Source organism: Megascapheus bottae, chromosome 31 (genome assembly GCF_031878675.1).
Source record: "Megascapheus bottae isolate mThoBot1 chromosome 31, mThoBot2.hap1, whole genome shotgun sequence".
In the NCBI taxonomy this organism is placed as follows: Eukaryota; Metazoa; Chordata; class Mammalia; order Rodentia; family Geomyidae; genus Megascapheus; species Megascapheus bottae.
Genome location: NC_143539.1, coordinates 6,843,600 through 6,869,106, shown reverse-complemented (window position 1 = coordinate 6,869,106; position 25,507 = coordinate 6,843,600). Strand labels below are relative to the sequence as shown.

At 53.5% G+C, this 25,507-nt stretch overlaps 2 protein-coding genes across 2 annotated transcripts; one reads left to right on the top strand and one right to left on the bottom strand.

Moving 5' to 3' along the window:
• Positions 1-460: 460 nt before the first annotated feature.
• Positions 461-3,525, bottom strand: Rps16 (ribosomal protein S16). Its single transcript, XM_090322905.1, has 5 exons — positions 3,413-3,525; positions 3,167-3,268; positions 907-1,003; positions 760-807; positions 461-668 (listed from the first exon to the last, which is right to left on the bottom strand). Exons 1-5 carry the CDS (start codon positions 3,458-3,460, stop codon positions 523-525), a joined length of 441 nt encoding a protein of 146 aa, XP_090179031.1. The 5' UTR covers positions 3,461-3,525; the 3' UTR covers positions 461-522.
• A 2,332-nt stretch (positions 3,526-5,857) lies between these two features.
• Positions 5,858-25,099, top strand: Supt5h (SPT5 homolog, DSIF elongation factor subunit). Its single transcript, XM_090322742.1, has 30 exons — positions 5,858-5,996; positions 6,105-6,188; positions 9,353-9,503; positions 10,905-10,970; positions 11,482-11,493; positions 11,926-11,995; positions 12,123-12,191; positions 12,284-12,349; positions 12,576-12,606; positions 12,827-12,895; positions 14,871-15,122; positions 16,404-16,493; positions 16,595-16,665; positions 17,285-17,390; positions 17,499-17,592; positions 17,688-17,824; positions 18,012-18,167; positions 18,256-18,402; positions 18,807-18,953; positions 19,040-19,165; positions 19,509-19,593; positions 19,832-19,945; positions 20,032-20,134; positions 20,226-20,353; positions 20,450-20,555; positions 20,949-21,107; positions 21,206-21,374; positions 21,484-21,687; positions 24,733-24,828; positions 24,907-25,099. Exons 2-30 carry the CDS (start codon positions 6,114-6,116, stop codon positions 25,048-25,050), a joined length of 3,243 nt encoding a protein of 1,080 aa, XP_090178868.1. The 5' UTR covers positions 5,858-5,996; positions 6,105-6,113; the 3' UTR covers positions 25,051-25,099.
• The last annotated feature ends 408 nt before the right edge of the window (positions 25,100-25,507 follow it).

The window sequence follows — 25,507 nt, the reverse complement described above, 5'->3', positions numbered from 1 at the left end:
TAGGCATGGCCCTTATCTGCTGAGGTGACAGTCCAAGAAGTCTTCCTTGCCTTTTCTGTTGACCTTCCAGGTTTCCTCTACTCTTGCAGCTACTAAAATGGCAGTGGACGTGGAACTCCAGGCTGAACTTGCATGGATAAAGCATATTGGCCACCAGCTTTGACGGGCAAACCTGCTGGTGGGGCTGGGATACAGCTCAGTAGTAAAAATGTCTATATACAGAAGGGGTTCTCTGAGCAGGGCAAGAAAGCCAAACAAAGCCACAGGGAAGGGAGGACACCAGTGTAGAGTAGAAGCCTAGGCTCCAGGACAAAGCAGAACCACTCCCTCCTCAGCTCTACCCCTATACCCCACACCCACGGGTGAAGAAAAAAATCAGATCAAATAAAATCTGGCCACAAGCCCAGCAACAGCTTCTGATGTTCCATCCACTAAAGAAAAAGCACAGCACAGTCCTTGGAACCTTAAAATCCCACAATCTTTATTACAAAGGGGAGTGCCAATCTGGACCCCACGACAGGCCTATCGGTAGGATTTCTGGTAGCGGGCACGGGCACCAGGGCCTCCAAACTTTTTGGACTCGCAGCGCCGGGGATCAGCCACCAACAGAGTGCGGTCGTACTGGATGAGGATGTCTTTGATCTCCTTTTTGGAAGCCTCATCCACGTCTAGAAACGAGAAAGGCAAAGATACAGGTAACCCCAGAAGACCTCTTCCCCCTCCCATCACCCACCGGGAAGGGAAGGACTCCTAACTCACACTTCTGGTAATAGGCCACCAGCGCTTTGGAGATGGACTGCCGGATAGCTGAGGAAGACACACAGAGGATTATTATTGGAACTGGGAGGGAGGGACCACCTCACTGCCACCGTGCCCACCCTGTCCCACCCCTCGCCTGGAACTCACCATAAATCTGAGCCACGTGACCACCACCCTTCACACGGACACGGATGTCCACACCAGCAAACCGCTCTTTGCCCAGAAGGAGAACAGGCTCCAGTAACTATAGAAGAGGCAATGATTGAGAACCTCAGAAACCCACCTCTAGGAAGGATTCTTAGAACAGCAGCAGCAAACACTCAGCTGCCCTTTCAGAACTCCAAACAAGAAAGAGGCCTGGTGAAACTTTAAAAAAAGCTTGAATTCAAGGTCAGCACTCTACCACTTGAGCCACAGTGCCACTTCCAGCTTTCTCTTCATGTAGTACTGAGGAATTGAACCCAACGCTTCAGGCATGCTAGGCATGCACTCTACCACTAAGCTACATTCCCAGCCCGCTATTCTTCCTTTTAAAGTCTCCCAGTGGTGCCATCTTCACAACTTCAGCCCTTTCCAAACTTCCTTAGGCTCCCTATCCCAGCCTGACTGCTTAGGACTAGTTTCGACATTCAGACCACCATACCTGGAGACTCACTGTGCTGGAAGCTTTTGGGCCTGGGGCCATCTGGGTCGCTTAGGAATCATTCAACCCAGGAACAACTACGCAGTATCTACTAACAAAGGACTTTCATATTCTGTTTGGTTTTGCCAGTCCTGGGACTTCAACTCAGGGGCTGGGTGTTGTCCCTGAACTTTTTTTGCTCAAGGCTAATGCTCTACCACTTTAGCCACCGCACCACTTCTGGCTTTTTCTGTGTATGTGGTACCAAGGAATGGAACCCAGGATTTCATGCATGCACGCAAGCACTGTAGCTCTAGGCCACATTCCCAGCCCATGTTCCTTTTAAAAAGTAATGAGACTACCACCTCCAAGGAACTATTGAGTTAAAGCCAGAAGTGGGGCAGGGGCTCAGGTGGTAGAGTGCTAGCCTTGAACACAGAGGCTCAGGAACAGAGCTCAGGCCATGTATTCAAGCCCCAGGATTGCTCTAAAAAAATTATTTTAAAGAGCACAGGCAAAGACTCTGCCCAAATCCTATTAAGATCCTTGAGAAAGGCAGGAGACAGTGGCTCACACTTGTAACCCTAGCTATTCCACACTGAAATGTGAGGATGGACAGTGGTTGGGAGCCAGTCCAGACAGCAAAGTCTGGAGAATTATCTCTAATTAACCACTATAAAACTGGAAGTGGTGCTGTGGCTTAAAGAAAGTGCCCTGAGTTCAAGCCTCACGATCTACAGGACAGCTGAGATTCATCAGCAATAAAACCCATCCTTTACCCTCAGGAATACATGCTCTTTAAAAAAAAAAAAAATTAAGGCACCTAGCTCACACCTGTTACTACCAGCTACATGGGATTATACGTTTTGAAGGCTGTCCTGGCAAAAACACCAGGAAATCCTCAACCAAATAAAAAAAAGCTGAATAAGGTGTTGCACACCGATCATCCCAGACATTCCAGAATCTTAAACAGGAGGGCTGAAGTCCAGGCAAATATGAGCAAAAAGAGATGAGATTCTATGTGAGAAACAGAATCAAGAAAAATTCTTCTGTGAGGGGGGACAAAACCATAAGAAGGGGTATCAAGGTCCCAGAAGTAATGCTCCTACTACCTGAGAAATGTAACTGTTACCACTCTATACACTCCTCCAATACAATAAAAAAGAAAAAAAAAGTACAGCGTATGGATCAAATAATCGAATGCTTGCTCAGACCTTGGGGAGGAGGGGAAGCAGTGGGGCTGGCGCGGAGTGCAAAATGAAAACACAGACCAAGCTGCATAGATTTTGCCATTTCCCAGGCCTTAGGTCCCTCGGTTTAGTTCTACAACTAAAGGCCTGGTCATTGTCTGTAAGCTTTTTCTTTTTTTTGCCACTCAGGCTTGAACACTTGGCTTTCCCAAAGCTAGAGCTCTACCACTTGAGCCGCAGCACCATTTCTGCATGCTAGGCAGGCACTTCTACCCCTAGGCCAAACCCCAATCTCTTCAGCTTTTTCTGCTCGAGGCTAATGGTCTACCACTTGAGCCACAGCTCCACTTGCTGCTCGGGATGCTTAACTGGGACCGAAGGGGTCCCGCTCGGGTTGGCTTCCGAGCTGCATCCTCCAGGGCTCGGGCTCAGCACGTGCGATTACAGGTGAGTCACCAGCGCCGGGCACTTTCCCAGCCCGGCTCGTGACATCGTCCGCACCCGAGCCCCCCCTCTTTCCCTTTTTTTGCCCCGAGGACCCCGCTTTCGACGCGGCGTGCCCTCCGACTGGGTCAAAGCCTCTCCGGATCCGCACCTTGTACTGCAGCGTGCGCGGCTCGATCATCTCCAGGGGTCGCCCGTTCACTTTGATGAGCCCATTCCCGCGCTTGCAGTGGGCCACGGCGGTGGCGGTTTTCTGTGGGAAGCGGGAGGGACGGGGCGGGGGCCGGGAGGGAGGGAAGAGGGGATAAAGAAGGGGGGCACGTTTAGGCCCAGGCTCTACGCCGATCCCACCCTCCCCAAACGCCGGGGCGCTCCCCGAGACGCGCCGAGGGCTCACCTTGCGTCCGAAGACCTGAACGGACTGCAGCGGGCCCTTGGACGGCATGGCTCCGAAGACAGACGCGAGCTCCACACCGCGAGCTCCACACCGCGCGGCGCCGAAACCGGAAAAGGAAAGAGCGAGGCCAACCCGACGGCTTTTTTTTTTTTCCAGGTCTGAGCAGGCGCGTGGAGCGCCCCGTGCGTTGCGACGCGAGGACGGCGCTTTACGGCTGGGGCGGGGCCTCTGGGGGGTGGCGGGAACGCCCTAGGCCGCTGAGGGGGCGTGTCTAGGCCGCAGAGAGGGCGGGGTTAGGTCGCTGAGGGGGCGTGGCTAGGCCGCAGAGAGGGCGGGGCCTGCGCTCGGAAGAGGCCCTAGCGTCTGGCCCCAGGCATTGTCACGGATTTCTACCCGCGCCCTCCGGGCAGGCCTGCCCCTTGGATACATCTCCTTTTCCTCTGTGTCTCCAGAATCCTCCCACCCCCCCCACCCCCCCCCCCCGCCAGTTCTCCCCTTCCCAGTCTAATGCAAGAGACAAAGCTGGATGCTCAGAAAGCTGCCCCCTACCCCCAGAATCCATTTCTTTCCAGAGCACTTTTACAATCTGTTGCTCATCACATCGCCCCCCGCCCCTCCTTAGACTCTGTATACGACTTTTCTTCCTTTCGGTCTTATCAGAATCCTCCCCTCCCAGAATCGTGCTCTCAGGCCACCTTACTTAACCTGCCACTTTAGAGCCCTCCTGTCCTAGGCCCTTGACTCTCCTGCCACACAGGAGAGTCTTTCCCTAGTTCATTCTTTCTTTAGGACTCACTAACCCAGCAGTCCCCCAACTTCTTCCCCTCCCCGGCTAGAATCCTTATTTCCCAGGACACCTATGCCAGAGCCTTATATTGCAACAGCCTCCCGGGGACCTTCTCCAAGTCATTTTTTTTTTTTTGCCAGTCCTGGGCCTTGAACTCAGGGCCTGAGCACTGTCCTTGGACTTTCTCAAGGCTAGAGCTCTAACACTTGAGCCTCAGCACCACTTCTGGCTGTTTTCTATGCCCGTGGTACCAAGGAATCAAACCTGGGTCTTTGAGCTTGCTAGGCAAGCACTCTACCACTAGGTCAAAACTCCCGGCCCAAGTCAATTCACCCCCCCCCCCCCCAGAATTTCTACATCCTCAGGGCCTAATCATTTTGGACTTTCTCACACAAACACCAGAATACTATTCCCAGAGTCCCCTTTCAGGATCTCTAACCTAGAAGCTTTCTCCGGAATCCCTCAAATCACATATATGCCCGCCCATGTGTGTGTGTGTGTAGCGCACCATTACTGGGCCTCTACCATTTGAGCCACGCCTCCAGTACCAGCACACACAAACAAAAAACAAAATTTTTAAAAGTAAGCAAAACCCAGTCGTACCTAGAATAATTACATAAACAATAAAGACAATGATTACACTCTTAGTGTTTTCTCTATGCCTCGTACTAGTCTGTATCCTTTAAGTACATTAACTTCTCTTCACCCTCTGTGATAGGTGCATGAGACTCACATCTACAAAAATACTATTAATGTCCAAGATGAACATGGTATTGGGCATATGCAAACTTCCAGCTGATGTCACTTAGCAGTGGTGATTTTCTTTCTCTTTCCTTTTTGGTGCAGGTCCTGTGGCTTGAACTCTGTGCCTTTGGACTCAAGCTAGCGTCCTACCATTTGCGCCACAGCTGCACTTCTGGCTTGTTGGTGGCTGATTGGAGCAAATCCTCTCACAACCTTTCTTGTTCAGGTTGGCTTCAAACGTGGATCCTCAGCTGTCATTTCACAAAGATTACAGGCAAGAACCACAAGCACCGGATCTTTTTCTCTTTTCAGATTTGGTTTCTTTTTCTTTTTTTTCTTTTTGCCAGGTGGGACACACATCCCCTAGGCATGTCTCCAAGACTCCGAATGACATTGCACAGGCTCTCCAAGACAATGAATAAACAGCTCTCAGAATTGGAGCACGGATTCCTAGGCTTGAAGAAGTCGGTTCTTGGAGGTGAGAAACTTTGCTTGTTGTTGTTGTTGGTCGTGGGCCTTGAGCTCTGGGTCTGGGCGTGGTCTCTGAGCTCTTCATCTCAAGGCCTACCCCTCCAGCCACAGCCCCACTTCCCGTTTTCCAGTGTCCCAAGGTCTTTTGTGAAGGGCTGGCCTTGAACCTTGATCCTCAGATCTCACACTCCTGAGTCACTGGAGCTGAGCAGCTCCTCTAGCTTAGCCTCTCCCAAGATGGCGCTCCGTTCAAGCCAACGCGGCCACTCCCTAGATGGAGACCGGAAGTGACTCTGACTCCTCCCGGACCAACCCGGAACTCACGCATCAGCAGACGAGAGGAACCGCTAGGTTCTCGCGAGAGCGCTCCGGAGTCCAGCCGGGCGTCGTGTGGACCAGCAGCTGGGATCGCAGGTTCAGGCAGCTGCTCCGCCGCGGTGCGGAGCGTGCGCGGAGGGGGCTGGGACGCCCCTGGGCTGCTGGCGTGGGCCGGGCCGCTCGGGGGCCGGTGGATCTCCGTGGAAGTGGCATAGAGAGAGTCCCCACTGGGCATCGCGGTTGTCAGCACGGAGTTGTCCGGAAGTGCGCCCGGGGATTTTATTTTTTTTTAAGTTCAACCCGAGAAACTTGCGGGGAAACTGAGGCACGGGGTAGCAGCTGCAGTCTTGATTCTTCCTTCTTTTCCCCCAGCAGCGGAAGATGTCGGACAGCGAAGACAGCAACTTCTCGGAGGAGGAGGACAGCGAGCGCAGCAGCGATGGCGAGGAAGCCGAGGTGTGCAGCTTGGGGGGCCGGGGGGGACCCAGGGAGAGGCGCTGCATCCGCCTGGGGACCGGGCTGGGGACCCAGATCGGTGGTTTCTGGGCACTCGCACCTTCTCAGGAGTAAGAGAGAAAAGTAGGCAAGTCGCAGCGGAGCCGAGGGGGGCTGGGGTCGCGCCGGGCACAGCGAAATCAAGTTGATTGAGCGTGGTGGATGTTATTGTGGCGGGGTTGTTTGGTCTCAGAAACGTATCTGAGGCGCCTTCTGTGCGCTAGGGTTCTTCCCTGTGTGTACGCCGGGCTCTTGGATAAACACGTTCTGAAAGGAAAACAAATCAAAGGCCCGGTGACTCACACCTTTAATCCCAGCTACTCCAGAGGATGAGATCTGAGGTTGCAAGTTTGAAGCCAGACTGGGCAGAAAAGACCAGTTAACAGACAAAAGGCCAGACTGGAGGTCATCGTGAGATGGTGGGGCCCTGAGTTCAAGCTCCAGTGCCAGTGGAATTAACTCTCAAGTTCTGGCAAGAACCAAATTCAGTAGCAAAATACTAAAGAAAGCACCGGGCTGAAATCACAGTCCTCCAGATCTCATCCTCCTTGGTAGACAGGATTACAGGGATGAGCCACTGGCATCCAGCCAATGTGTTATTATTATTTAAGATAGGATTTGCATAAACCATTCTCCTTTCTTAGCCTTCCTACTGGCCAATCCTGGGGCAAGGCCTGGGCACTGTCCCTGAGCTTCTTTTGCTAAAGGCTAGCACTCTACCACTTGAGCCACAGCAACACTTCTACCTTTTTCTGTGTATGTGGTACCAAGGAATTGAACCCAGGTCTTCGTGCATGCTAGGCAAGCACTCTACCACTAGGCCAAACTCCTGGCCCATGCCCAAGCTTGTTTTAAAGCAACCTTAGTTAGGGCCTTGAGAAAGCCCAAGGACAGTGCTCAGGCCCTGAGTTCAAGCCCCATAACTGGCAAACAAAACAAAATAAAAACCAACTAAGAAACAAAAACACCCTTAGTCCTCCCGGTCTCAGCCTCCTGAGTAGTTAGGATTACAGGCCAAGCTACCAACACCTGGCAGGAAAGAATGATTAAAGTATGAGAGGGAAGCAGAAGAGATCTTAATTATTTTTGGAGATAGGTTTTACTATGTAACCCAAGTTACTCTTGAACTCTTGACCCTTCTGCCATAGGTTTCTGGGACTACAGATGTATACTGCCACATCCAGTGTGTGTGTGCATGTGTTTGTTTTGTTTTAAATTTTTATCATCATCATCATCATGTGTTGTTTTACTTTGCTGGGGACCTAACCCATGTGTTTGTACATGCCAGCCAGGTGCTGTCTCCCAGAGCCACCCATCTGAGAACAACTTTCTATCAAGGACCAACATAGGAATGTTGGCCAGTACTGAGAGTTTGACACAGGGGCTGGGAGTGTAGCCCAGGTTCTTGATGATGTCTTTGGCATCAAAAATCAAACTAAACCCCAGCCTGGTACAAGTAGCGTACCATTTGTAGTGGACACCGGGATTTTGGCTGGGTGCTCTGAGAGGTAGGGAAGGGTAAAGACAGAGACAGGCTATGGGAGTAGAGAGAGTGCATGGGGGAGGGGCTAAGGCAAGCCTCCCTACAGTCGGGCAGTGTCTCTGTTGGATTTAATAACATTGTTTTACATTGTCTTAATGGTTACTTTCTGGTTTCAAATTGTAACAAGCTGACTTCTGAAAAGCTTTTAATTATGAAACACTTTAAGACTGAAACAGTTGTCTTTCAAGATAATTTAAAATGCAAGGCAGGGGACTTGTAGTTACTTGAGAGACCTGGAAAACAGGAAAGCAAAAAAGAACTAGGGGGTTGGGTAGAGCTCTTGCTTAGTATGCTCAGGGTCCCCAGTCTTGCCCCAAACCCTCTGGATTTAAAGGAAATGTCAAGTAAATAAATGGTTGCAGTGTGGAAATGGAAGGAAGGACTAAATAAAGGCTGACCCTTGAGCCCAGTGTTCCTGTCACACACGTATGTATAATCCTAGCCTCTCTGGAGGCTGAGATCTGAGGATCAAGGTTGGAAGTAAGTTTCAGCAGAAGAGGGCTATGTGAATCATCTCTGGTTAGCCAGCAAAAAGGCAGAACTGGAGTTGTGGCTCATGTGTTAGAACACTTAACAAAAAAGCTAAGAGGTAGTGTCTAATACCTGCATAAAAACAAAGGCCAGCATTCAAAGTTGGGGACACTACCTTTGGGATTAGAGGACAGGAAACAAATGGAGAGGACCTGGGGCCAGGAGTTTGGCCTAGTGGTAGAGTGCTTGCCTAGCATGCATGAAGACCCAGGTTCAATTCCTCAGTACCCCACATACATAGCAAAAAGCCAGAAGTGGTGCTGAGGCTCAAGTGGTAGAGCGCTAGCCTTGAGAAAGTCCAAGGACAGTGCTCAGGCCCTGAGCTCAAGCCCAGGACTGACAAAAAAAAAAAAAAAAAATGGAGAGGACCAAAGCAAGGGCCCAGCATTGGATGCAGTCTTGTGGTCTAGGATTGTGGTGGGGCTGAAGAGGAAGATAGAGTTGTGGCATCCAGAAGATTGGTTTTGCCGGCAGGGAGCTGGAGGAGGCTGGCACATGCCAGCATGTGTTCGTGTGACACATGCCAGGTGTCAAGGCTCAGAGGGCATTTGGGGGGGTGTCTAGGAGTTCACTGCTGCATGTTAGGGCAGGGATCTATGTTCTAGATAAAGCATGGGGGTCGGGGGGGGAGGGGGGCTGGAGGCAGAAGGCCATGTCGGCTGGGTCACTGAAGGTAAGTAAAGTGGCTTAAGGAGAGAGCAAGGTGACTGATATACTTGGTGACCATCGTGTCCCAGGGCTGTCCCCAAGGGCTGGAGGAGACATGACTAGGGAGGGAAGGGTGGCCAGACATGAGGGCCCCGAGGGCCAGTGGATCAGCCCAGTGGGGCTACTGCCCAGGTCTAGTAGAGGGGGAGCAGAGCCAAGGTGCAGGTGATGGTGAGTGGGTTTGATGGTGGCTGGGTGCAGTGGAGCCCTCACTGAAGGAGGGAGAGTGCAGGGGCAGTGCCAGGGCAGGGAGGATGGAGTAACCAGTCACATCTGGCATCAGGGTTTCTAGGTTGGGTGTGGGATGGAACCTTGGGGTCCCAGTGCTTCCTGATCACCATAGGTAGAGGAAGAGAGACGGAGTGCAAAGGAAGAGGAGGCTGAGGAAGAAGAGGAGGAGGAGGAAGAGGAGTATGATGAGGAAGAAGAAGAGGAAGATGATGACCGGCCCCCCAAGAAACCCCGCCATGGTGGCTTCATTCTGGACGAGGCTGGTACGTCACAGGGAATAGCACTGTGCAGATTTCAATGGGTGCAGCTCAGATTCTTTTCCTTTTATATTAAAAAAAACAAAAACATTGTGAGCTGCATGGTAGCGCGCCCAGGCCTAGAGTTCAAGCCCCATGACCTACAAAACTAAAAACTAAAAAATACATTGTGGTACTGGAATTGAACCCAGGTCTCAAACATGCTGGGCTAGTGGTCTAGGACTAGGCTATTATAGCATCAGGCTCTTACATTGTTTAGAGACAGGGTTGGCTAAGTTGCCCAGGCAACTTGAGCTGAAGGAGCCACAGTACCACTTCAGGTTTTTCTGGTGGTTAATTGGAGATATGAGTTTCACTCACTTTCCTGCCCGGGCTGGCTTGGAACTGGGATCCTCAGATCTCAGTCTCCTGAGTAGCCAGAATTACAGGTATGAGTATGAGCCACTGGTGCACAGCTGGCCTTGAACTTTTTTTTTTTTTTTTGCCAATCCTGGGCTTGAGCTCAGGGCCTGAGCACTGTCCTTGAACTTTTTCAAGGTTAGAGCTCTACCATTTGAGCCACAGCACTGATTTTTTTTTCTATGTATGTGGTACCAAGGAATCAAACCTTGGTCTTCATGAATGTGAGGAAAGCACAAATTCTCAGCCTGGCCTTGAACTTTTGATCCTCCTAGCTCTGCCTTGTCCTTCCCTCCCTTTTTTCTTCCCTTCCTTTTGTAATGCTGACAATCAAATTCCCCCAGCCCACCCCCTGCCCTAAAGCTCCTTCTTCCCTTTCTCCTGGAACCTAAGGCCTTGCACATGTTATTCTTCCAGACCCAAGAATGTTTCTCCCCTCCCCCTCTGCTCCTTTTTTTTTTTTTTCTTTTTTTTTTTTGCCAGTCCTGGGGTTTGAACTCAGGGCTTGAGCTCTGTCCCTGAGCCTCTCTATGCTCAAGGCTAGTGCTCTACCACTTGAACCACAGCACCACTTTCAGCTTTTTCTGTATATGTGGTACACGTACACAGAACCCAGGACTTCATGCCTGCCAGGCATGCAGTCTTAACACTAAGCCACATTCCCAGCCTTCGTGGTTTTTCTTTAGGACAGGGTCTTGCTATATAGCCCAGGCTGAAACTTTGAATCCTCCGGCCTTTGCCTCCCAAATACCTTGATTATGTCTGTGTCACCACACCCATCTCGGATCTCTTTAAATGGGTATGTTGCAGGGAGATGGAGCAGAGCCAGGTAGATCTGCACACAGACCTGCCTGCTATTACAGCAGGGGCTCCGCCTGGTAGAGCCCCACATCCTGGCCTTCTGTTCTCTACCCACTGTGCCGATGACATGCCTCCTGGAGGCTGCTGTCCCCAGATCACCCATGCCCCCACTGCTCCTGGAGCATTTCCTTGGTTTTCCTGTTTCAGATGTGGATGATGAATATGAGGACGAAGACCAGTGGGAGGACGGAGCCGAGGACATCCTGGAGAAAGGTGTGTGGAGGGGCCCTACCTTTGCAAGAGGCCTGCCAGAGAGGGTCTCCCAGCCTTCTCCCCCCATGCCCCGCACCACTCTAACCCACCCTCTTCACCTCGCTTCTTTCTGTCTTTGCCAGAGAGGCGGCTCCCCTCTTTTCTCTTCTAGGCCCACGAGTGGGGGAGGCGGGGTGGGGGTGGCAGTTGTGGGGAGACAACTCTTGGACCCCAGGGCTCCAGCCAATCCCTTTCGTGGGTTGTAGGGTGGGTACCTCCTAGATTCCCCCACTTCCTGGGCCAGTGCTCCCCTCCCCTGTTACTTCCGTCTTGTGCACCTCATACATTTCGGCTTCTCCCCAACCACCCGGTGCCTGGCCTTTACTTTTGATTTGTCGACCTTCCTGTGTTCCTCCCTCCCCCCAACCCATTGGTTGATTTTGCTGCTATAATTTGGCTCATACTTTGTCTGCCCTCGCCCACCACCACCACCACCACCACCACCACCACCACCTCCTCTTCTTCCAAGTAGAAGAGATTGAAGGTAAGAACCTGGCACTGGGACTTGTGTCCCTCCTCCCATGTCCTGCCAGTTCAGTTGCGCCTTCCGGGGTGCCATCCTGCCCTCAGCCTCTACCTTGGTCCCAGGGCTCTCACTTAGGTAGGGTTCGGGGGCAGGGAGTTGGGGGGCGGGGGCAGGTGTCCAGCAAAGGGAGGGGTTGGGTATGGTTGTGAGGGGAACACCCCGGTGCTTAGAAAGTGGCTGAGGTTCAGGATTGCCCGATACCCCCCATCCCCAAGCAGCTGGGCCCCATTCCCAGGTGTTTGATAAGAAGCAGGGTGCAGACTAGGATGGGGGGCAGAAGTGGGATTGAGGGGTTTGGGGCTTTACTCAGCCAGGTGGCTGGGGGGCCCACCTCTGCCTCCAGCCCACTGTCCCCCCTTTTACTTACACACCCCCACCTTCCGTTTCCAGCCTCCAATATTGATAATGTGGTCCTGGATGAAGACCGCTCTGGGGCCCGCCGCCTGCAGAATCTCTGGAGGTGAACAAGGAGTGGATGTGTGATGGGGGGACACTTGGGGCCTAGCTCCTTTGGGGAGACTTGGAGCAGGTCACCTCATGCTTTCTCCACTTTTAATTTGTGTCTGCTCGCTTCTCTCCTACCCCAGGGACCAACGAGAAGAAGAGTTGGGAGAGTATTACATGAAGAAATACGCCAAGTCATCTGTAGGCGAGACGTAAGGGCCAGGCAGAGAGCAGGTGGTCCCGGGCAGGAAGGGCAGGGAGGGAAGGAGGGACTTCCTCCCTCCCATTGCCCTTCTCTCTCCAGGGTGTACGGAGGGTCTGATGAGCTCTCAGATGACATCACCCAGCAGCAGCTGCTTCCCGGAGTGAAGTAAGGGGCTGGACAGAGGATCCCGTAGGGATTTTGCATGGGTCACTGGGCAGAGATCAGAATAGAGTCACATATAAGGATGGGACGGGATGGGGTGGGGGGTGGCCAGTTCTGGGTTGGGGAGAGCAGAGTGACCCCAGGGAATGGAGGAGGGGGAGAAGGATGTTCTGGCCATTCCTCTTCCTGGAGGCTATTACTAAAGGATTCCTCTTTCTCTGCTGTGTAGGGACCCCAATCTGTGGACTGTCAAATGTAAGGTATGTGTCCTGAGTATCTGGGAAGGTGGGGGGCTGTCTGTCTGTGCTGGGTCTCCTTGGCCCGGTAGTCATCCTCCCCTGCCCTCCCTCCCCATCCCTGCTTGTCTTATTCCTCTTCCTCTCCTCCTCTACTTCCTGGCTTGCCCACCACCTGCCCTGGCTAGACCCCTGCTCCTGCCCTCTCCATCTTAGCAGCTTTCCCAGCTCCTCTTTCTTCCAGATTGGAGAAGAACGAGCCACAGCCATCTCCTTGATGCGCAAGTTCATCGCCTACCAGTTCACAGACACGGTATGCCTATGGCAGGCCGCAAACCCAGGCGGGAGGAAAGGCTGGGAGGGCACCGGGTGCCCCTGTGTGAGCAGAGCCGTCCACTAGATGGACAAGATTGCTGTGCCTTCCCAGAGCTACTTTGATTTGAATTGTTGGTTTATCAGTACTGGGGATAGAACTCAATACTGGTGCTTGCTGGGCAGCTGCTATACCACTTGAGCCATTCTTCCAGTCCTTGTGTTTTTTTAGATGAGGGTCTCATCCTAACTTTTCTTGGGCTGGCCTTGAACCTCCATCCTCCTCCCTTGACCTCCTGAGTAGCTGGGATTACAGGTGTGTAGTACCACATCTGGCAATTTAAAATGGAGCTTTGACTGACATCTAACTTTGGGTCATTTTGCTTCCTTTACCTACCCAGCGTTGTTGTGTTAACAGTCACTGCCTAAAATTCCATCGTATCTTTATTTATCCTTTTGCCAGTTGTGGGGTTTGAACTCAGGGCCTCATTGCTGTCCCTCACCTCTTTCGCTCAAGACTAGAACTCTACCACTTGGAGCCACGGCTCCACTTCTGGTTTTCTGGTGGTTAATTGGAGATGAGAGTCTCATAGGCCAGGGGCCAGTGGTCCACACCTATAGTCCTTGCTACTCAAGAGACGTGAGATCTAAGGATCATGGTTGAAAGCCAGCCAAGCAGGAAGGTCTGAACAAGCACTCTTCTTATTTTAGTACATATGATATGGTCACAGTCATTCACATTGTGTAGGTCCAGAGTACTTCATTATCCCCCAAAGAAGCCTCTGCCTCTTAGCAGTCCCTTCTTCTCGGCATCGCTGGTTACCAATCCATTTTCTATCTATAGATTTGACTGTTCTGGACATTTTGCCTTTGCAAAATGTAGTTTTGTTTTGTTTTCCCGGGTCCTAGGGCTTAAACTCAGGGCCTGGACACTGTCCCCTGAGCTTCTTTTGGTTAATGCCACTTAAGCAAACTTAAGCTTTTGCTTAAGCACCACTTCTACCTTTTTCTGTGTATGTGGTACTGAGGAATTGAACCCAGGGCTTCGTGCATGCTAGGCAAGCGCTCTACCAATATGACATACTCCAAGCTCCTTACTCTTTTTTCTTTCTTGTTTTTGGTTTGGTCATGGGGCTTGGACTCTGGGCCTGGGCGCTCTCCCTGAGCTCTTCAGCTCAAGGCTTACCCCACCATTTCCCAGGGTATGGGTGTTGTCCCTGAGCTCTTCAGCTCTAAGCTACCACCCTCCCCTTGGAGCCACAGCACCCCTTCCAGTGTTCCAGTGGTTAATTGGAGATAAGAGTCTCACAGTCTGTAGTGCTCTGGCTGGCTGTGAGTTACAATCCTCAGATCTCAGCCTCCTGAGATTATACAATTATAGGCCGGTAGCCTGGTGAGAGCCACAGCGCCCTTCCATCACTCTTAATCGTACGCCCCTCACTGCTTAAACCATAGTTTATGCCATGGAGCATGTCTGTCATGTCAGCATGTGAGAGCCTGAAGCCGCAGATCTCGTTTCCAGGCCAGCCTAGCTAGCTAGAGAGAGACCCTGCTTTGAGAAAAAAGAACCAGGCCAGAAGTTTGACCTAGTGCTTGCCTAGCGTGCACGAAGACCCAGGTTCAATTCCTCGGTACCGCATACATAGAAAAAGCTGGAAGTAGCGCCAAGGCTCTAGTGGTAGAGCTCTGTCCTTGGGCTTTCTTAAGAAAGCCCAAGGACAGTGCTCAGGCCCTGAGTTCAACTCCCAGGACTGGCAAAAAAGAGAAAGATCCAAAATACCAGTCCCATTTTGTTTAAAGCTGGCAGTCTTGTCGGTTTACCACACCTGCTCTGCTTCTCCCTGTGCCCGTGCTACTGGGCACCGTGCTTCTGTGTGTTAGTGTCCTAGAAGAGAGCTCCCAAGGGCCAGTTGTGTGTGCAGGCATCGGTATGACCTCACGCCTCTTCCTTCTCCCCCCACCCCTGCTCCCCACAGCCCCTTCAGATCAAGTCAGTGGTGGCCCCAGAGCACGTGAAGGGCTACATTTACGTGGAGGCCTACAAACAGACACACGTAAAGCAGGCCATCGAGGGCGTGGGCAACCTGCGGCTCGGCTACTGGAACCAGCAGATGGTACCTATCAAGGAGATGACGGATGTGCTCAAAGTGGTCAAGGAGGTGGCCAACCTGAAGCCCAAGTCCTGGGTGCGCCTCAAGCGAGGCATCTACAAAGATGACATCGCTCAGGTACCAGCAGGGGGCGAAGCCCCAGCCTCCCCCACGTCCTGCTCTCCCCTATGGTCCCTCTCGCCCCTGCTGAGGGCAGCGACTGAATGCTGCTCAGATTGTGGGGAGCAGAGCTCTGAGCACACAGAAGTGGATGGCCATCTCCTGTGAGATTTGAGGGCATTCTGAGGAATGATTAAAGATGACTGATGAGTTTACTGTAGTTCTTGGGGAATTGGTAGGCAGGAAATCAGTCGGTGAGACAAGAATGCAGATGGATCCAGGTTTTGTACTCTACCTTTGGGCTCTGAGGTTTTTAAGGGATGCAGTCGGACTTGTATTTAATTTTATTATTATTTACTTTTATTTTTTGCCAGTTCTGGGTCTTGAACTAAGGTCTTGAGCACCATCCCTAAGCCTCTTTGTGCTCAAAGCTAGCGCTCTGCCACTTGAGCCAAAGTACCACTTCTGGGTTTTTCTAATTAGTTTATTAGAGGTAAGCGTCTCATGGACTTTTCTGCCTGGGCTGGCTTCAAACCATGATCCTCTGATCTCAGCCTCCTGAGCAGGATTGCAGGACTTTCATGTTAGTAGTATTACTTGGGTGATTGTGGAGACAAGCTCATAGTAGCCAGGATAGGTTTTCTCTGCATCTCTTGGAAAGGAAGTTGATAACATCTGATGTATAAAAGCCAGGAATGCTGGGAATATCCCACAGTGCATCACGTAGATGCCCTCAAAAGAGGGTGGCTTTCCCCCACATTAGGTGTCTCAATAGGATCAGGAAGCTTGGGGAGGTCACTGCTACCTCAGCATGAGCAGCAAGTTCTGGCTAAACAGGACCTATGCCAAGGTAGCAGAAGAGAGATTTTTTTTTTCTTTTTTTTTTTGGCCAGTCTTGGGGCTTGAATTTGGGGCTTGGGCTCCTGGGCTCTGTCCCTCAGCTTCTTTTGCTCAAGGCTAGCACTTCACCACTAGAGCCACCGTTTCCCGCCTGATTTGACTTGGGACACAATCCTCAGATCTCAGCCTCCTGAGTAATTAGTTACCAGCCCGCGCCACCGGTGCTCGACTATGAAGTCAGGATATTTGAAGGCCAGTGAGATTCACGATGGGAAGGGCAACTTGGAGACAGCATTCAGCTCCACTGATCCTGGCATTGAGGGTCTTTTCAGACACCCAGTGAGGTGTCAGGCATGCAGTGAATGGTTTGCCCCTCGCCCTCTGCTCCTTCCTGTTGTCTGGGGTGCAGGAAGGAGGGACGGCAGGGCTCTGCTCACCTCCCACCCACCACCCTCTCAGGTGGACTACGTGGAGCCCAGCCAGAACACCATCTCTCTGAAGATGATCCCTCGGATCGACTACGACCGCATCAAGGCCCGCATGAGCTTGGTACTGTGGGGGAGGGGTGGCCCGGGTCCGGGGTGCCCGAGCCCCACTGTGGCCCCCTCCTCCCTCACTCTTCCCACCCGTGCTCGAACTCCCATCTACAGAAAGACTGGTTTGCCAAGCGAAAGAAGTTCAAGCGGCCTCCACAGAGGCTCTTTGATGCGGAGAAGATCAGGTAAGCTCCACCATTGGGGGCCAGGTTGTGCCTCAGTGGGCCCTTGGCGGGCTTTCCATGGAGTGGCTAGTTTGGTAGTAGGACTTTATAAAGCCTGTGCCTCAGGTTTCCTCTCCTACAAAGTGGGTTGACAGTGGTCAACTCTAGCTACCTAAGGGGCATAAGGAGGATTGCATTAAGCTGAGCTTCTTCTGCCTACCTGAGGGGGTGGAGCCCATTCCTCTGTGCTGGCTGGGCATAAGGAGGGGGGACACAGAAGAGGAGAGACCCTGCATGCCCAGCAGAGCATGCTGGTCACCTCGCCCAGACCCACCCTGTGGGGGAGACAGTTCAGCAAGCCTGGCTTGTTCTCCTGCGCACGTGCCAGGGTAGGGAGAGGCTCTAGTCCTGTTCTGCTAGTGACAGTGCCACATTAGAGAGGAAGGCAGAGTGGATGGCATTGCCGGGGGTTGCATACCCTTCCTAGGGGAGAGCCTGTGTGTGGATGGAAGTCACTCTTCCCCTGAGGAAGTGTGCTGGAGGTCTGGGATGCATTCTTGTTCCTCTTCCGACATGGGGAAACTGAGGTAGGGCGACATTCCCTTCCCATACCCTTCTGTCTTCTTTCACAAACTACCAGGTCCCTGGGGGGCGACGTGGCCTCCGATGGTGACTTCTTGATCTTTGAGGGGAATCGCTACAGCCGGAAGGGCTTTCTGTTCAAGAGCTTCGCCATGTCTGCCGTGGTAAGGGGCACGGGGCAGTGCTGGAGGCGATGGGTTGATCTCAAGTCCCCTCCCTTGGGACCCTGATGCTGACTTCATTTACCTCTGCACCTGCCCTTGGGGGCTTAGATCACTGAGGGTGTGAAACCCACCTTGTCAGAGCTAGAGAAGTTCGAGGACCAGCCAGAAGGCATTGACTTGGAGGTGGTGACGGAGGGCACAGGTACGGGGGTCCAGCCCTGTCCGGGCTGAGGAAGGCGGGGCGGAGAGTGTCTGGCTGAGCTGCTCAGTCATCCCCGGTCTGTGTCCATCCCTAAGGGAAGGAACGAGAGCACAACTTCCAGCCCGGGGACAACGTGGAGGTGTGCGAGGGCGAGCTCATCAACCTGCAGGGCAAGGTCCTCAGCGTGGACGGCAACAAGATCACCATCATGCCCAAGCACGAGGACCTCAAGGTGCGCGTGGCCCGTGGAGAGGCAGGGTGTGCTGCAGCGTCAGGGTTCCTCGTTACCTGAGGACAGGCCTCGCCTTGCAGGACCCCATTGGGTCAGCCTGGGTGTCTTCGAGGTGACAAAGGTGGGGCGCCGGCGTTGGGAGCCCCTCTCACCTGTCCCCCACGGTCTCCCACGCCCTCTCCTCCAGGACATGCTGGAGTTCCCAGCCCAGGAGCTTCGCAAGTATTTCAAGATGGGCGACCACGTGAAGGTGATCGCTGGCCGATTCGAGGGCGACACGGGCCTTATTGTGCGCGTGGAGGAAAGCTTCGTCATCCTCTTCTCCGATCTCACCATGCATGAGGTGGGGGGGCTACGGTCGGGTCACCCCGAGGTGAGCCACAGAGCAGGCCCCGAGGACCAGCCCCTCACCCCCGGCCATCTCCCCACAGCTGAAGGTGCTTCCCCGGGACCTGCAGCTCTGCTCGGAAACAGCCTCGGGTGTGGATGTTGGGGGCCAGCACGAGTGGGGAGAGCTGGTTCAGCTGGACCCACGCACTGTGGGCGTCATCGTGCGGCTGGAGCGGGAAACCTTCCAGGTGTGTGCGCACACGCGGGTTTGCTTTTAAGCACATCTCACAAGCCTGTACACTGCTGGGTGGTGGCAGACCTGCCCAAGGCTCTTGCAAGACTACTGACCACACTGGGCATCCTGTGCCCAGTAAGGTGGGGGAACCCGGGTTGTAAGGCCAGATATGAATCCCAGGATTGGGTGCTTTGGCAAAGATGGGGTGCTGTGGGTGCCCTCCCCCCCTCTCCTTCCCCTGGATGTCAGTCAGAGAACACAGGACTCAGCGAATTCCAGGTTCACCCAATGGGAGTTGGGAGGGGTGGGGTCCTTGGGATCAGGAGGGCAGCCTCCTCCCAGGTTGTGGAAGTAAAGACTTGTAAGCTTGGGACTGTCCCCTGCCCCATGCCACCCTCTTGCACTCTCACTGGGAAGGTATTGAACATGCACGGGAAGGTGGTGACGGTCAGGCACCAGGCTGTGACCCAGAAGAAGGACAACCGCTTCGCTGTGGCCCTGGACTCCGAACAGAACAACATCCACGTGAAGGACATCGTCAAGGTCATTGATGGCCCCCACTCAGTGAGTACCTTCTCCTGCGCTTCCAGTGGGACTGAGGGGAGGTGCCAAGTTGAGTCACCTCCCCTTCCTCTCCTCCTCCTGCCTAGGGCCGGGAAGGCGAGATCCGACACCTGTACCGAAGCTTCGTCTTCTTGCACTGCAAGAAGCTGGTGGAGAATGGTGGCATGTTTGTCTGCAAGATGCGCCACCTGGTGCTGGCCGGGGGCTCAAAGGTGAGGACAGACTTGGGGAACTGGGGTGAGGCAGGGAAAGGGACAGGTTTCAGTAGATCTGAGCAGAGGGAAGCAGAGCCCCATGAGTAACTTGGGAAAGAACAAGTTCAAAGGCCCTGAGGAGGGCCGTGGAGGAAAGTTGGGCAGGACCAGGAATCAGAGAGGAAAGCTGGCCTGGGCACCTGGGGCCAGGAGATGACTGTCGAGCCCCATGCTGAGTTCCCATGGCTTTGGGGCTTTATCAGTAGGGATGGAAATACCTGACTGGTCAGAGGCGAGGTCCTGGTTCAAGCCAGAACCTTGTGGCTAGGGGCCATTCACTGTCTCTCTGTCCCTTCCCTAGCCTCGCGATGTCACCAACTACACCTTGGGTGGCTTTGCCCCAATGAGCCCTCGGATCAGCAGTCCCATGCATCCCAGCGCTGGAGGTGAGACTGGGGGTGGCACAGCCGGGGAGGGGGGAAAGAGGCCTTGGGTATTCTGGAGTTCCCACCCCAGATTAGGAGTAAGAAAGTCCAGTCAACGGGGGGTGGACAAGAGAGGCCCATCTCAGGGAAGTGGGGGATCAAGCAGGTGGAGAGAGCTTTGAGGGTACTCTGGTATAAGTAAGGCACGAGAGGGGAAGACGCTGTCCAGGGGACTGGTGACATCCTTCTGCCTTCCCAGGTCAGCATGGTGGCTTCGGGAGCCCAGGTGGTGGTGGCATGGGCAGTGGCCGAGGGCGGAGAGACAATGAACTCATTGGCCAGACAGTCCGCATCTCCCAGGGGCCCTATAAAGGTGAGTGGTGGCCTTGGGTGTGGCTTTAGGAGCTGGGGGGGGAGGAGGGCACCCACTTGACCTCTGCCTCCTGCCCCCCTGCCAAGGCTACATTGGTGTGGTGAAGGATGCCACGGAATCCACAGCCCGTGTAGAGCTGCATTCCACCTGCCAGACCATCTCTGTGGACCGCCAGCGGCTTACCACAGTGTACGCACGGCAGGGTGGTGAGGGGTGTGGGAATTACAGGGCGGGGGCAGAAGGCCCCATGTGCCCGCCTGCCCGTTCTCTGTGCCCGCAGGGACTCGTGGCGTCCAGGAGGAATGGCCTCGTCCTATGGGCGGACGCCCATGTACGGCTCCCAGACGCCCATGTACGGTTCTGGCTCCCGCACGCCCATGTATGGTTCCCAGACCCCCCTGCAGGATGGTGAGGACTCCCGGGGGCTCCCCAGGGACGGAGGGGAGGGTGGCGGGGATCAAGTAGGTAGGACTGTGCGATGGCCACGCCTGTCTCCCCTTGCAGGCAGCCGTACTCCACATTATGGCTCACAGACACCGCTGCATGACGGGAGCCGCACCCCTGCCCAGAGTGGGGCCTGGGACCCCAACAACCCCAACACGCCATCAAGGTGAGGCTGTGTCCATGGCCATGCTGGGCCATTTGGGGACACAAGGCACCCCCAAGTCCCTGGGCTGGGAGTGGAAGTCCAAGCCTGCCACTGCGGGGAGCCTGCTGCAGTGCTGCTGGAAGCATCTACCACATTGATTTTTTTTTTTTTTTTTTTTTGCCAGTCCTGGGCTTGAGCTCAGGGCCTGAGCACTGTCCTTGGACTTTCTCAAGGCTAGAGCTCTACCACTTGAGCCTCAGCACCACTTACGGCTTTTTCTATGTATGTGGTACTGAGGAATTGAACCCGGGTCTTTGTGTATGCTAGGCAAGCACTAGGCCAAACTCCCAGCCCCCACATTGATATTTTTGTTTATTACTAGTCATCCTCAACAGACTTCTCTGTTCCCAACAGGGCCGAGGAAGAGTACGAGTATGCCTTTGACGACGAGCCCACCCCATCCCCCCAGGCCTATGGGGGAACCCCCAACCCTCAGACCCCTGGCTACCCAGATCCCTCATCACCTCAGGTCAACCCTCAGTATAACCCTCAGACGCCAGGGACGCCAGCCATGTGAGTCCAGCAGGCCAGGCCTGGCCGGCCCCTGCCCACTCCTCCCCCCTGCCCTTCCTCATCCTTCCCTGCTGCAACACCTGCTTGTACGTCTGCAGGTACAACACGGACCAGTTCTCCCCCTACGCCGCCCCGTCCCCACAAGGTTCCTACCAGCCCAGCCCCAGTCCCCAGAGCTACCACCAGGTGGCGCCCAGCCCAGCAGGCTACCAGAACACGCACTCTCCTGCCAGCTACCACCCGACGCCCTCCCCCATGGCCTATCAGGTGTGGATATCCTGCCTGCCCTGGGGGAGGGGGGACTGGGCTGAGCCTCATGCAGGGAGATGGCTAGGCTAGCAAGTGTTCCCACAGCTCACCCCCCTATCCCTTACAGGCAAGCCCCAGCCCGAGCCCCGTAGGCTACAGCCCCATGACTCCCGGAGCGCCTTCTCCTGGTGGCTACAACCCCCACACACCGGGCTCCGGCATCGAGCAGAACTCCAGCGATTGGGTAACCACTGATATCCAGGTGAAAGTGCGGGACACCTATTTGGACACGCAGGTGGTGGGGCAGACCGGTGTCATCCGCAGTGTCACGGTATGTGGAACATGGGGTGTGGGTGGGCTGGGGGCCTCCGTTTCTGTGTTGCTGCTGCTTTTTATTTTAATCTCACTGGGGTTTCAACTCCGGATGTCCTGCTTTCTTAGTAGACATGTGCTTTTGCTGAGCTTCGCCTCCATCCCTGTTATTTTGAGAAGGGACATGCCTGGACCGCTCGCTTTCCACCTACCTTAGGCCTGTTGTCATAGCAGGAAGGACAGCTGGCCACATACCGGCCCAGCTTCTTCCAATGAGATGGGGTCTCAGGGACTTTCCTGCTTGGGCTGGCCTGGAACCACAATCCTCCTATCTCTGCCTCCTGAAAAGCTGAAATGGCAGCTAGGCATCACTGTGCCTAGCTATTGGTTGGGAAGGATCTTAAGGATTTTTGCTGCAGAGACTGGCTTGGAATCACCATCCTCCTGTGTCTTCTGATTCAAGAAGCTAGGATCAGCTGGGCAAGATGGTTCACACTTGCAATCCTAGCTACTAGCCAAGACACTGAAGTCTGTGAGGTTCTTTTTTTTTGCCAGTCCTGGGCTTAAGCTCAGGGCCTGAGCACTGTCCTTGGACTTTCTCAAGGCTAGAGCTCTACCACTTGGGCCTCAGCACCACTTCTGGCTTTTTGCTGTGTATGTGGGGTACCGAGGAATCGAACCCAGGTCTTAGTGCATGCTAGGCAAGCACTCTACCACTAGGCCAAACTCCCAGCCTGTTTGTGAGATTCTTATCTCCAATTTACCATCAGGAAACGGGAAGTGGAGCTGTGGCTCAAGGAGTAGGGTGGTAGCCTTGAGCTGAAGACCTCAGGGACAGTGCCCAGATCCAGAGTTCAAGGCGTATACTCTACCACTTGAGCCATAGTGCTACTTTTAGGTTTTTGTTTTTTTGCCAGTCCTGGGGCTTGAACTCCGGGCCTGAGCATTGTCCTTGGTCTTTCTCAAGGATAGAACTCTGCCACTTTATCCACAGTACCACCTAGTTTTGTTTTGGTTTGTTTTTTAAAGTTTTTAAAGTAGTTTATTAGAAATAAGAGTGTTGGACTTTTCTGCCTGCGCTGGCTTTGAACATAATTCTCAGATCTCAATCTCCTGAGTAGCTAGGATGACAAGTACAAACCACTAATACCTGGTTGGTTGGTTGGTTGGTTGGTTGGTTGGTTGGTTGGTTGGTTGGTTTATTTATTTATTTAGCCAGTCCTGGAGCTTGAATTCAGGGCCTGGGCACTGTCTCTGCACTTCTTTGCTCGAGACTAGCACTCTACCTCTTGAGCCACAGTGCTACTTCCAGTTTTTCCTATGTGGTACTGAGGCATTGAACCCAGTGCTAGGCAAGCACTCTACCACTAAGCCACATTTCCAGTTGTTTTTTTTTTTCTTGTTTTTTTGTTTTTAAGACTGTCTTGATCAAATGCTCTTCATCAGTGAACATAGACTCAGAAAGATTTGAGGTGTTATGGGGCAGGTCGGCCTGCTGTGATCCCAAAGCCCACGACCCACACGAGGTTGCTTTGTGTCATTCATAGTCCTTTGAGACATCAGTACCATTCCCAGGGACCCCTCTGTGCCCAGTTCTCCTGGTTTCTGGGCCTTTGCACATATTTGTCCCTGTCTTGTTTCCATTCTTTGTGGTTTTATGCCCATTCAGCCTTCAGGAAAGCATACTCTCCTCTTGAGCTTAAAGTTTATCCTGATGGGGCTGCGAGTTTGGCCTAGTGGTAGAGTGCTGGTCTAGCATGCAGGAAGTCCCAGGTTCAATTCCTTGGTACCACATACATAGAAAAGAAAAAACAAAACAAAACAAAACAAATGATGCTGTGGCTCAAGTAGGCAGAGTGCTAGCCTTGAGCAAAAAGTGTCCAAGGATAGCCGGGCATGGTGGCTCATGCCTGTAATCCTAGCTACTCAGGGGGTTGAGATCTGAGGATCAAGGTTCAAAGCCAGCCTGGGCACAAAAGGACCTGAGACTCTTTATCTTCAATTAAGCTCTAGAAAAGGGAAGTGGGGCTTGGCTCCAGGGTAGGGCAGTAGCCTGGAGCTGAGGAGCACAGGGACAATGCCCAGGCCCAGGGGTAGGGTGGTATCCTGGAGCTGAAGAGCTCAGGGACAGTGCCCAGGCCAAGTTCAAGCCCAATGACTCCCCCACCCCACCCCAGCCCCCCAAAAAAGCTCATCCTGACAAGTCAGGCATGGTGGCTCACACCTGTAATCATAGCTACTCAAGAGGCTGAGGAGATCCTCAGATCTCGGTTCAAAGCCAGCCCCAGCACTAATGTCCATAACACTCTTATCTTCAATTAACTACTAGAAAGCCAGAAGTGGCACTGTGGCTCAAGAAGTAGGGCAGTGCTCTTGAGTTGAAGAGCTCAGGGACAGCACCCAGGCCCAGGGTTCAAGCCCCATGACCAACAAGGGAAAAAAAAAAAGATTCATCCTGACAACACTGATTACAAAGCCTGTGTTTTGAGTTGGGGGCACACCAGGAGAGCACTCGCTTACCATGGGTTTGCTGGGTGCCGGTGGGTCATACCTTTGATCAGGAGGCTGAGTTCTGAGGATCACAGTTCAGAACCATCCTGTGCAGGAAAGTCTGAACCCACGGGCATACCCAGATACTCTACAAGGCTATGGGGAAAGATGGGTGACAGGGACCCTCAGAATGCTGAGTGGTAGGCCTCAGAGCTCGAAGGTAATGGGTAAGAGAAATGACCAAGACAAAGTCTGGAACTTGGCTGGGAACTGTGGGGCTGTTCCTGGGAGACTTAAGGCCCAGGAGGAGCATGTGGAGCAGATCTGAGGCCAGTTCAGGACCGGAAGAGTCAAGGGCCTGAGAAGCTGCATTTAACTCAGGGCCTGAGCCTTGTCCTTGGGTTTTCTCAAGGCTAGTGCTCTACCACTTGAGCCACAGTACCACTCGGGGCTTTTTCTATGTATGTGGTACTGAGGCATCCGAACCGGGGTTCTTCGTGCATGTCCCTCTGAGAGTGGGCCCAAGTCCTGTGTTGGCAGCAGGACAGGCTGACCGGTTGCCCCTACTCCCCAGGGTGGCATGTGCTCTGTGTACCTGAAGGACAGCGAGAAGGTGGTCAGCATTTCCAGTGAGCACCTGGAGCCCATCACCCCCACCAAGAACAACAAGGTAGGGACGGGGCCGAGGCTGGGGAGCAGGGGGTGCAGGCCCCTGGCAGAGCCCTAATGGAACGCCCACCGCTCTCAGGTGAAGGTGATCCTGGGCGAGGACCGCGAAGCCACGGGAGTCCTGCTGAGCATCGACGGTGAGGACGGCATCGTCCGCATGGACCTTGACGAGCAGCTCAAGATCCTCAACCTCCGCTTCCTGGGGAAGCTCCTGGAAGCCTGAGGCAGGCAGGGAGGTGGATGGCGGCAGGTGGAGAGTGGCCCACCCTCCCTGACCCTGACCCCACCCAGAACCCCAGGTCTGGAGCAGGCTAGGTTGATCCGTTGATCATCCAGAATTTCCTTTAGTTTTCCCTTCTGGGATCCCATCTTCTCCCTCCCCAACACTCATAGGAATCAGAGGAGAGTCAGGGGAAGAACCCCTACCCTCAGCTTGCTTTTGTGTTTACAATCTTTCAATAAAGAGAAGCTGTTTGGTCAGAAGTCCTGTGTGCGTCCGTACGAGGAGGTGAATGGTTTGGGGCAGATAGTTGGGCCTCCAGAAGACCCTTGGGCCCGGTTGGCGCCCTCCAGGGTCAGCCTGAAGCACAGTTCCAGGAGAGCACACCTAGAACGACGCGCTAAAGGTTTTTGTCCCTCTGCGGCTTCCCTCGAACCGCTCTCCCTGGGCGTTCTCATTG